Here is a 12,767-nt window from a genome sequence, read left to right on the forward strand (position 1 = left end):
GTGCTGCTGTATTTGGTTTGCCCATATTTTATTGACAATTTTTGCATTGATATTCATCAGGGATATTGGCCTGAAGTTTTCTTTTTTGTTGTATCTCTGTCAGGCTTTGGTATCAGTATGATGCTGGTCTTACAGTATGAGTTATGGAGGAGTCCCTCCTTTTCAGTTGTTTGGAATAGTTTCAAAAGAAAGGGTATCAGCTCTTCTATGTACTTCTGGTAGAATTCAGCTGTAAATCCATCTGGTTGGGCTTTTTTGGTTGGTAGGCTCTTTATTACTGCCTCAATTTCCGAACTTGTTATTGGTCTATTCAGGGATTCAGCTTCTTTCTGGTTCAGTCTCAGGAGTATGTATGTGTCCAGGAATTTACCTCTTTCTTCTAGATTTTCTAGTTTATTTGCATAGAGGTGTTTATAGTATCCTTTGATGGTAGTTTGTATTCCCATGGGGTCAGTGGTGAGATCCCTTGTATCATTTTTATTGTGTCTGTTTGATTCTTCTCTCTTTTCTTCTTTATTAATCTAGCTAGCAGTCTGTTTTATTGATTTTTAAAAAGAACCAGCTTTTTGATTTGCTGATTTTTTTGGAGGGTTTTTCCTGTCTCTATCGCCTTCACTTCTGCTCTGATATTAGTTATTTCATGTCTTCTGCTAGCTTGGGTTTGTTTTCTCTTTGTTCTCTAATTTTTTAAATTGAGATGTTAGGTGGTTAACTTGAAATCTTTCTAGCTTTCTGATGTGTTCATTTAGTGCTATGAATTTCCGTCTTAACACTACTTTAGCTGTGTCCCAGAGATTGTGGTACATTGTCTCTTTGTTCTCATTACTTTCAAAGAACTTCTTGATTTCTGCCTTAATTTTGTTATTTACCCAAGAGTCATTCAGGAGCAGGTTGTTCAGTTTCCATGTAGTTGTGTGGTTTTGAGTGAATGTCTTAGTCTTGAGTTCTAATTTGATTGTGCTGTGGTCTGATAGACTGTTATGATTTTACTTCTTTTACATTTACTGAGGAGTGTTTTACTTCCAGTTATGTGATCAATTTTAGAATAAATGCCATGTGGCGATGAGAAGAATGTATATTCTCTTGTTTTTGGGTAGAGAGTTCTGTAGATATCTATCAGGTCCACTTGATCCAGAGCTGAGTTCAGGTCCTGAATATCTTTGTTAATTTTCTGTCTTGATGATCTGTCTGATGTTGTCTGTGGGGTGTTAAAGTCTCCCACTATTATTGTATGGGAGTCTAAATCTCTTTGTAGGTCTCTAAGAACTTGTTTAATGAATCTGGGTGCTCCTGTATTAGCTTGCATATATATTTAGGATCATGAGTTCTTTTTGTTGAATTGAGCCCTTTACCACTGTGTAATACCCTTCTTTGATCTTTATGGTTTAAAGTCTGTTTTATCAGAAACTAGGATTGCAACCACTGCCTTTTTCTGTTTTCCATTTGCTTGGTAAATTTTCCTCCATCCCTTTCTTTTGAGCCTATGTGTGGCTTTGCATGTGAGATGGGTCTTTTGAAGACAGCATACTCGTGGGTCTTGGCTCTTTATCCAGTTTGCCATTCTGTGCCTTTCACTTGGGACATTTACCCCATTTACCTTTAATGTTACTTTTATGGTTATGTATTGTTATGTGTGAATTTGATTCTGTCATGATGCTAGCTGGTTATTTTGCAGACTTGTTTATGTGGTTGCTTCATAGTGTTACTGGTTTGTGTACTTCCGTGTGTTTTTGTAGTGGCTGGTAATGGATTTTTCCCTTTCATATTTAGTGTTTCCTTCAGGAGCTCTTGCAAGGCAGGCCTGGTGGTGACATATTCCCTCAGCATTTGCTTGTCTGAAAAGGATCTTATTTCTCCTTCACTTATAAAGCTTAGTTTGGCTGGATATGAAATTCTGGGTTGGAAATTCTTTTCTTTAAGAGTGTTGAATATTGGCCTCCAATCTCTTCTGGCTTGTAGGGTTTCCTCTTAGAGGTCTACTGTTAGTCTGATGGGCTTCCCTTTGTGTGTAACCTGGCCTTTCTCTCTGGCTGCCCTTAACATTTTTTCTTTCCTTTAGACCTTGGAGAATCTGATGATTTTTTTGTCTTGGGGTTGATCTTCTCATGGAGTATTATACTAGGGTTCTCTGGATTTCCTGAATTTGAATGTTGGCCTGTCTTGCTAGGTTAGGGAAGTTCTCCCGGATGATATCCTGAAGTATGTTTTCCAGCTTGGTTCTATTCTCTTTTATCTTTCAGCTACCCCAGTCAGTTATAGGTTCAGTCTCTTTATATAATCCCATATTTCTTGGAGGTTTTGTTCATTTCTTTTTTCGTTCTTTTTTCTCTATTCTTGTCTGCCTGTTTTATGTCAGAAAGACGGTCTTCAAGCTCTGAGATTCTATTCTCTGCTTGGTCTGTGCTTCTGTTGATACTTGTGATTGCATTGTGAAGTTCTCCTGTTGTGTTTTTCAGCTCTGTCAGGTCGGTTATGTTCTTGTCTAAACTGGCTATTAGCTCCTGTATTGTTTTATCATGATTCTTAGCTTTTTTGCATTGGGTTACAATATGCTTCTTTAGCTCAGCGAAGTTTGTTATTACCCACCTTCTGAAGCCTACTTCTGTCATTTTAGCCATCTCAGCCTCAGCCCAGTTCTGTGCCCTTGCTAGAGAGGTATCACAATCATTTGGAGGAGAAGAGGCACTCTGGCTTTTTGAGTTTTCAGCATCTTTGCATTATTTCTCACCTTTGCGGGCTTATCTACCTTTGATCTTTGAGGATGCTGACCTTTGAATGAGGTTTTTGTGGAGTCTTTTCTGTTGATGTTGTTGTTGTTTTCTGTTTGTTTTTCTTTTAGAGTCAGGCCAGTCTTCCATAGGGCTGCTGCGGTTTGCTGGGGCTCCCCACCAGACCTCAGTTGCCTCAGTTTTTCCTGTACCTGGAGGTATCACCAGTGAAGTCTGCAAAACAGCAAAGATGGAAGCCAGCTCCTTCCTCTGGAAGTTCTGTCCTGGGGGTTATTGACCTGTTGCTGGCCCACATGCATCTGTAGGAGGTGACTGGAAGCCCCTGTTCTGAGGTCTCACCCAGTCAGGAGGAGTGAGATCAGGGACCTGTACAAAGAAGCAGTCTGGCTGCTTTTTGATACAGCAGGTGTGCTGCATTGGTGGGAACCCTTCCTCATCCAGACCGCCTGTATAGCCATCAGGCTGGAGTGGCAGAGTCAACCAAACCACAAAGATAGCAGCCACCCCTCCCCCTGGGAACTCGGCCCCATCTCAGACAGACCAACCCACTGCTGTTGGCTGGCTGGGATCCCAAGCCAGTAGGTCATAATTGGTGAGGTGCCATGGAAATGGATCCCACAGAATGATGCTGCTTGGCTTCCTGGATTCAGCCCCCTTCCTAGGGATATGTACAAACAGATTTCCTGCCTTGCTAGGGATCCCAGGGCCAGAGTATGTAAAACTCCTACGTTTCTGTGTGTGCCTGAGTGGCTGCTCTGCCAACACTCCACACAGATCTGTGGCATGGGCTCACAAAGGGATCCCCTGATTCACAGGTTGCAAAGATCCATGGGAGAAATGTGGTTTCCCGGGAGAGGTCATATAATCACTCACTGCTTCCCTTGGCTGGGGGTGAGGGTTCCTTTTGCTCTGTGCTGCTCCTGGGTGGGCTGTCGCCTTCACCTACTTTTCTTCATTCTCCATGGGTTGATTTGTATGCCTAGTATGTCCGAATGTGAGAACCTGGATATTTCAGTTGAAGATGCTGAATTCATTGTGCCTTTTCATTCTTCTTTGTGAGTGCTGCAGACTGCAGCTGTTTCTAATAAGCCATCTTGCTTGATCCCCTGGCATAACACATTTAAAATATTCCTTCATAGTTAGACATCTTGATGATTTCAAATTATTTGCTATTTAATGATTCAGCAAATATTTAGTACCTACTATATGTCAGGTACTGTGCTAGACATTGAAGGTATAACAGTGTGTGTCTGTCCTTAGGAATTTACACAGTAGTGAGGGTAGACAGACAGTAAAAAATAAATAATCTGCATGATACTATTAAGGAAATACAAAGAGGATCACCTTAGGGGTGACCTACTTGAAAGAAAGCCTAGACAAGTTTTTCTGAGAAGACTTAAACTGAGACCTACAATATGAGAAGAGCCAGCCACATGAAAAGCAGAAATGTGCTGCAGGTAGAGAAAGAGGGAAAGCCCCAAGATTCTGTGCTAGGAAATGATCTAGGAATTGACAGAAAGGCTGTGTGATTGGAGTGCATTGGTCAATGGAAGAGGGCAATGATAAGGTTGAAAGGAAAGCAAGGACTTGTAGGCCATAGAAATGCAAAGAAAAGGAAGTCATTAAAAGGTTTTAAGTAAAGGAATGACATGATGTGATGTGTTCCAAAAGGTCATTTTGGCTAAGGGGATGAATTACAGGAGTAATTACAAGAATAGAAGAGTGGAGGCAGGTAGGAGGCTTTTGCAGTGGTCTTCTAACAAGATGATGGCTCAGATAGGATAGTGATCGCTGATATGAAGAGAAGTAGATATAAAATTATTTTGAAGGTACTAGTAACTGCTAGATTGAATGTGGGTAGTAAGGGAAAGGGAGGAGTCAATTCTCGGATTTTGGTTATAGTAGCTTGTCACTCATTTGAGATTCAGAAAACGAAGGAGCAAGTCATGTAGGGGAAAAATTAAGGGTTCTTTTTAGACATGTTAAGTTTGAGATGGCTAAGACACTCTAAGTAAATTTTTTTTCAGGAAGCAGTTGGATATGCATTTTTGGAGCTCAGGGAAGATGTCTGGGCTGGCAATACAAATTTGGAAGTCATCAGCTTGTAAATGATATTTAGAGACATGAGAATGGATTTCTTAAAGAGAATATATAAATTTGAGTAGTGGAAGAGTGATTCAGTGTTGGAGGCAAATCTGTTTCAAGAAAGGAGTGGTTAGCTCTATTGAATGTGCTTTGAGAGACTGAGGGCATTAAGTTTGTATGAAGAGAGTAGAAATAGTATGATTGATAATTTATGAGATTATGTGGCATTGCTACATTGACATCTTCATCTGTGTGTCCTTTTGCTTTAATTCATTTAATATTTTCTTTGTGATAAAACTCTTTGAAGTGGGAATTACTTGATAAAAATGTATAGATATTATTCATGGTTCTTTCTCCATACTCAACCATATTAGCACCATTAAGAGTGAATTTCATGGCAACTATGCCATCATTTGGTGTTGGTTTTAAAGATAAAATATTTAAAGATTCCTTCATTTGCTCTTTTTATTTCTGTCAAAAAGAAATAACTCTCCATGCATTTCTTTATATTGCCCTTTAGTTGAGTTGTTTTTTTCATCTTCTGCCCATTTATTTGGGTACTGATATTTTACTCAAAAATTTGAATGATAGCGTTATAATTTAAAGATGTTATTAATCTTTTTTCTGTCATGTTTAAGTCAATCTATTATTCATTTTGGTGTTATGTATTTTGAGTTCTGAGTTTTGATTGCTGTGTATTTAAACTGAATAATCTTTTCCTATACTATTCACTTTCAAAGCTGAGAAAATTTCATCCCTCCATTGATGTGATAAGTATTGTTTTTGTTTTCTATAATTTGATTTTTAATATTTTTTATAACCATGTTGAGTTGATTCTGGCCTAAAACAAAGATCTAAGTTTTTCCAAGTGCTTTCCCCTCATCTGTACAATTTATTAAACAGTTCTTATATATCCTCCTTTAGAAAGCTTGCATGATTGCATGTTAAATTTGGTATCTTTAACCTTTTTGTATACTCTATTCCTTTACATTTCTGCCTTTATATTGCACCTTTTTATTTAGTATTTTTATTTATTAATAAATTCTAATATCTGGTAGTAGAAGCTCTAGCTGTAACTCTTTACTGCCTTTCTGTTATTGAGCTATTGTTTGATAATCTTACCTATTTTTTAATAATGAATATTCATTAGTCATCTTCTTGTAATCCTTTTGCAAACAACAGTTCTTTTGTGTTTGTTTGTTTGTTTGTTTGAGACAGAGTCTTGGTCTGTCCCTCAGGCTGAAGTACAGTGGTGCAATTACAGCCTACTGCAATCTCTGTCTCCCAGGCTCAAGTGATCCTCCCACCTCAGTCTCTCGAGTAGCTGGGACTAAAGGCACACACCACCATGCCTGGCTAATGTTCATATTTTTTGTAGAGATGGGGTTTTGCCATGTTGCCCAGGCTGGTCTCAAACTTCTGTGCTCTTACAATCTGCTCACCTTGGTCTCCCAAAGTGTTGGGATTACAGGCGTGAGCCACCGCACCTGGCCTCTTTTGTATATTAATTTAATGTTTCCATCCAGGAAATTTAGTATCTTTTAATTAGCCATACCTTATTTTAAATTTATCTTAAAAAATATATATTTTTGGTAACTTTTATAAAGTTTGGGGATATTTCCTAAGGTGATTCTTAAGATTCTTTTGTTGCTGTTTTTAGTTGTCATGGTGAATGGATTCTCTTTGTGTAATTTTCTTGCTGAACTTTAGAAACATTATTGCAGACATTATATATTTTATGTACCTTGTTACTTTATTAAACTCATTAATCCTTTGGATTTTGTATTTATTGAATTATATTACCTTCAGGTGGTAATACTTCCATTTATTACCAAAATGTATTCCTTTTATTTATTTCTGAGGATATTAGAAAACTGAATTAAGGTCCATTTTGTCTTACTGAATTTTAAAGGTTCAAATTCTAAAGTTATACTATTGATTATAATGTTAATTTTAATAAAAGTGTCCCTTTTAAATAACGGAATAGTGTTTGTGTGTGTGTATCTGTGCGTGTGTGTGTGTTTTTGTTTTTAAGAGACAGGGTTTCACTCTGTTATTCCGGATGTAGTGCAGTGGTGCAGTAGTCATAGCTCACTGTAACCCTGAACTCCAAGGCTCAAGTGATCCTCCCACCTTAGCCTCCTGAGTAGCTGGGACTATAGGCATGAGTCACCACACCTGGCATAGAAGGTTTTGTTTTGTTTTGTTTTTTTTGTGTATGTGTTAAAAATTTGTTGAATTTACTAAATAGCATTTGAGCATTTGTTCATATAATCAGAAATTATTTAGCCTATTGATGTGGTATATAGATTTTCTTATGGAACTGCTATTTTGTTCTGAGAATAAACCTTCCTTGGACTAAGTGTGATTTATTACATTGCTGGATATTTTTCTAACATTTTATTTAAAACTTATATTTATCTTCATTGGGGAGGCTGACCTGTAGGGTTTGTGTGGTGTGTGCTTGTACATATTCCGGTATGTAGGTTTTAGGTGTTAATCAGGTTTTGGGTTAGGTTTAGATGTGTCTCATTACAGGAATGGTCATTATTTGATTCCATGCCAAATTGAGAGACTTGGTATTCTGGATTTCTTTGTTGATGTTCTTTAAGGATATCTCTGATTTCTTCCTTAAATATGTTTGTGTTCTTCTAGTTCCTCTACTTTCAGTTTTAGTAATTTTCATGTAGAAAATAATTAATTTCTTTGGAGATTTCAAATTTATTATTTATACATACTGTATGTTTTAGCCTATATCAATTTCATATTTTATAATGCATTCTGTATTTTTATAATCTCATTTTCACCTAATTTTGTAGATAGATTTTTGCTTTCTTCTTCCTTTATTAAATTTACAGAGGGTTATCTATTAATCTTTTCAAAGAACTGGGTTATAGTTTTAATTACCATTTTGTCTTTCTAATTCATCTTTTTATAATTTTCTATTTTCTTCTACTTTTCTTTGGGTTTTATGCTATTTTTCTTAGATATATTTAGCTGTATACTTTTTCTTTTTAAAACTGACCTGTGACTTTATAAGAGTATTGCTTTGGGCACCTTTCGTAGTTTTTGATATGTAGTATAGTCATTCCTTCCTTGAATTATGTTATTTGTTTCTTTTTCATCCAGTTATTAAAGATTGTGCTTCAAATTTTATATTCTTGTCTTTTTTATTTTGTTGCATTGTGATGAGACATTATAGTCTTCAAATGGTCCCTTTTTTTTCCTTTTAAATAAATACTGAGATTTAACATGTGATCTTTTGAGTTTGAAGGACTTCCCACACAAATTGTTGTATGTCAGGAGGGTTTGTGTATATGAAGCGTATTTATTCTTCTTAGTTTTTTGCCATAACGTAAGAAGGTAAAATTGATTTTTTTTTCATTATGTACTTGGACAGTGGATGGCATTCCCAATGACAGTAGTGATAGTGAAATGGAGGACAAAACTACAGCTAATTTGGCAGCCTTGAAACTGGATGAGTGGCTCCATTTCAAACTGGAGCCAGAGGTAAGTTGCTTTCAAGTAGTGTAATAAATTTCTTTCATTCAGTTAGTGTGAATTGATATATAATATGATAAAATTTTTTTCTTTACTATTGAGCCCTTAGTATCAGAGAATATAACTTGTTTTTTAGTTTTCTTGGGGACCTCATTCATTCTCTTCTGTATTGGGGTTTATTCCAACAGAGGACTTGGAAAACCTAGTTGTGGCTCATTATTTAAGCAAGGTAATTGTCTTAGTTTGTTGTTGCTGCTATAGTAATTTATAAAGAACAGAAATTTATTTCTCACAGTTCTGAAGGATCTTAAGTCTGAGTTCAAGGTGCTGACATTGGTTGAGGGCTGCTGGACCCTGCCTCCTATAGAGTGGAGGAATACTGTGTCCTCATATGGCAAAAGGCAGTAGGGCAAGAGGGCATGAACTCCCTCCATCAAGCTCTTTTATAAGGATACCTAATCCCATTCATGAAGCCAGAGCCCTCATGACTCAATCACCCCTCAAAGGCCAACACCTCCCATTACTATTGCATTGGAGGTTAAGTTTCAACATGAAGTTTTGGAGGGGACAAAAACTTCAAACTGTAGCAGTAATCCTTGAGTATTTCTGGATATATAAGAAAGTATTGAGTATTGGGTACACAAGAACTCCCTTTATTTTGTGTAACTATGTTTTCTGAGAGAAAGATATGATTCCATACTATTTTCTCTTTGCATATACTTCTGAATTGGGGGTTTGAGGGAGGATGAATGTTTCTTTTCAAATTACAAATTTTCATGACAAAGCCTCCCCTTGATTCTGTCTCTACTGTCCAAGATCATTCTCTATACATTTTTGGGAGGCGTCAAGCTGTCAGTAGTTAACACTGGCTAGGTTTACTATTTTAGCATCCATTCATTCATCACTTCAACCTACTACACTCTCACTTCCATTCCAACCAATTCATCACTTCACTGAAACTGTACTTGCCAAGGTCAACTGTGTCCTTCATGTTGTCAAAGTCAGTCTGCTGTCCGGGATAAATGTGACCTCTATTATTTATCACTATTGTCCATATCCTCCTTTTTGTACTCCTGCCCTTCCCCAGTTTTCTTCCTTACTCCTGCCCCAAATTCTTTGTCGCTAGTTACTGTAACATTAATCTTTCTTAATTCTTTCTCTGTAGTCAGTCCTTCTTAGTTGTTTCACAGACCCTGCTGTGTGTGTTTGTGCCTTAAATTTTAAGTTCTCTAGCACTTTGTGTCTTACTCTTATCTTCTTACTCCCTCTATACATTCCCTGGGGACTTTATCTCTATGTGTATATTTTGCAATCATTTAGGAACTGGTGACTTTCAAGTTTAGAGCTCTGTCTTAGACCTTTCTATGAATCCAGCTGCCTTCAGGACATGATCATTTGGATGTTCTACAGGCACTAAAATAACACTATGAGCTACATATATTTTTATTTACCCTGCTGCTACTTTTCCAGTATTAATCACACTCTACCACAACTATTGTTTACTGTCTTTCTTATTAGACTATTTAATTTGATTTTGTGTCTTAGTGCCTAAAATATTATAAATAAATTTTATTTCATTCATGCATTAAAAATAATGAAATTAATAGTAAATTATATGAAATGTGAAATAAGTTTATTGGAAACAGTTGCAAACTAATGGAAACTAATCAACACATAGGTGTTTTGCATATGTGATATTCATTTGCTTGTATCTATTTGAACTATTACAGGCAGCTAGTTTATTGCTGCAGCTCAGACAGAAGTGGCATAGCTTATTTTTACGCCGAATGAGAGCTCCATCTAAACCTTGGTCTCAAGTTGATGAAGCTACCATAAGAGCAATTATAGCTGTTTTAAGCACTGAAGAACAGTCTGCAGGTTTACAACAACCATCTGGGATTGGCCAAAGGCCAAGGCCTATGTCTTCAGAAGAGCTTCCTTTGGCCTCATCTTGGAGGTCAAATAATAGTAGGAAAAGTTCAGCAGATACTGAATTTTCTGATGAGTGTACTACTGCAGAAAGGTAAATTTATGACATTTTACCAAAATGGGTCACTTTTTATTCAGGAAAATGAATTATTTATCTTAGAATCATGTGCTTTTATAATATTTAAAAATTACTTTTTTATAATCTAAGATCCATGAAAAGATAGCAATAAAGTGGAAAGAGTTTTCTACTTGTTCAACTTAATTCTTCTAAGTATTAAGGTAATATGAATTTTAAACTATTGATATCTGTGAGTTATTTAATAAGGCAACTCTTTGTCAGGAAAAGGTCAAAATATCTAATTTCTAGAATTGGGTCTCTCAAAAATATATAGACATTTTAAAATTATGTATTTTACTTGATATATGTGAAGTAACATTTTACCTAGATACCCTGGGCCATACTGGCTATGGCCATTTAAAAGAACAACCTCCTTATAAGCCTTATCTTAGATATCAATACTGCTGACTAGCATTCCTATAGAAAAGTACTTCACTCAGTGACACATTGAATGCCAGTTCTTGGTGTGAGGGATCTAGAAGTGTACAAAACAGGTAAGATCTCCTCCAGAGGATATATATTTGATTGAGGGGAGGCATATAATAAGTAAACAAATTTACTGTCATATGACAAGATTTCTGTTATAATTTAGCCAAATTCTTCTTTTCTTCTTTTGCAATTAAATGTGGTGGTGTTTTTGTTTATTTTATGAATATTAATGAGATACCGCATACTGAATTATTTATGTAAAAAATATATTTTAGTAATATGATAGTGGTTACAATAAATCATTGGCCATGATTCAGAAGTGTTTCTGGTTATAAAAACATTTGTTAGAATCAAATTTAAGTTATTTTATAATCAGGTTTTCACCTTGTTAAAATTCATAACAAAAAACATTCTTGGTTATGAGGCTAGTTTTGGCAATACTGGTAGAAAAGTCTCTGTAGTAAGAATTTGATTTTATAGTTAAACTGAAAATAGAAACAATGGAAACATAAAAGATACATAATGCTTACTGTTTTTCAAGGATCAGGTGGGGTTTTTAGTACCTTTTTTGATCAGATTTTTGCATATTTGAATGAAATATAAAGGCTTAATATCATTTAAGCCTTTAAAGAGGAATAAAACATTGGTTTCCATGTTCTTCAGATATTACATTTTAGTAATAATTTAACCAGTTTCCAAGGAAAGCTTGTAAAATGTGTGCTGAACCTTTCTTTCTGGTCTAGACCCTGCTGAGAAAAAGGGGAAGACTAAAAAGTAATTTTTTTACTTAGATACACCGCACTTTTTGAAAATATTGTTCTAGAATTTTCTTGAGCATTAGTTATTTAGGATGTAGGAATATATTTCCATAGGAGTTATTCTGTGGTAGAGTTATTCCTAAACCAGCCTATGAAAAATTCTGTTAGATTCAAGAAACGTGACATACTAATATATAATGCATGAGTGTTTCTTGTATGCTGATTCAAATGAATCAATAATTTGAGACAGTTGAGGAAATGATAATTTTATTGGGATTGGTAACCACTTTGGTTATATAAGGACAATGCACTCATTTTAACAGATGCATATTTAAATATGGAAGGATAAAATGACATGATGTGTGGGATTTACTTTTAAATATGTAAGCCAAAACAGAAGGGAAGCAGGAAAGAAAAAACAAAATAATGTTAGATAAATCAAGTAGGTGAAATGTTCAAGGAACTAGGTCAGTGGTACTGTGAGATGTCCTACATTCTGAATTTGTCTCTGTTTTTTTCCTGGCACTATTTATTTCTATACGCTATGTATCTTTTATTTTTTATTTATTTTTATATTTTATTTTTGAGACAGTCTCACTGTGTCGCCCAGGCTGGAGTGCAGTGGCACGATCTCAGCTCACTGCAACCTCTGCCTCCTGGGTTCAAGCAATTTCCTGCCTCAGTCTCCTGAGTAGCTGGAATTACAGGTGCACGCCACCACGCCCGGCTAATTTTTGTATTTTTAGTAGAGATGGGGTTTCACCATGTTAGTCAGGCTGGTCTCGAACCCCTGACCTCGTAATCTGCCTGCCTCGGCTTCCCAAAGTGCTGGGATTACAGGCGTGAGCCACTGCACCCGGACTCCATACCCTATGTATCTTATATAAGCTGGTGGTTAGCTCTCAGGGTTTGATTTGATCCAATGTTTTAACAAGAATATTTTATAGGTGGTGTTGTGAACTTTATATTGCAATACATCAGGAAGTACTTAATGTCTGTCCCAGAAAGACCCATACTTTAAGAAAAATTATGAAATTCCTGACTGCCATGTTTGTGGCATTTATTCATAGAATTTTAGAATATAAAAATCTTGGAGTTTAGATATAATCCTTTTATTTTATTTAACAGATAAGGAAATTAAAGCTCCAATAAGTTACGAGGCTTGCTCAGGATCTCATACGTAGTTAGTTGTAAATTTAGAACTGCCATAGACATCTA

At 36.0% G+C, this 12,767-nt stretch overlaps 1 protein-coding gene across 14 annotated transcripts in view; it reads left to right on the plus strand.

Moving 5' to 3' along the window:
* YTHDC2 (YTH N6-methyladenosine RNA binding protein C2) overlaps positions 1-12,767 on the plus strand; it is an 81,278-nt gene that overhangs the window by 57,281 nt on the left and 11,230 nt on the right. For all 14 annotated transcript variants that reach the window (XR_010156972.1, XR_010156973.1, XM_517881.8 and 11 more), the window contains 2 exons: positions 8,215-8,324; positions 10,046-10,338. Coding sequence is in view for 12 of the 14 variants with exons in the window: in XM_517881.8 (XP_517881.2) it covers positions 8,215-8,324; positions 10,046-10,338 (403 nt within the window). In the remaining 2 variants the exon portion in view is untranslated. The remainder of the gene's footprint in view (positions 1-8,214; positions 8,325-10,045; positions 10,339-12,767) is intronic.

The sequence above is a fragment of the Pan troglodytes genome, chromosome 4 (assembly GCF_028858775.2).
Source record: "Pan troglodytes isolate AG18354 chromosome 4, NHGRI_mPanTro3-v2.0_pri, whole genome shotgun sequence".
NCBI classification, from domain to species: domain Eukaryota; kingdom Metazoa; phylum Chordata; class Mammalia; order Primates; family Hominidae; genus Pan; species Pan troglodytes.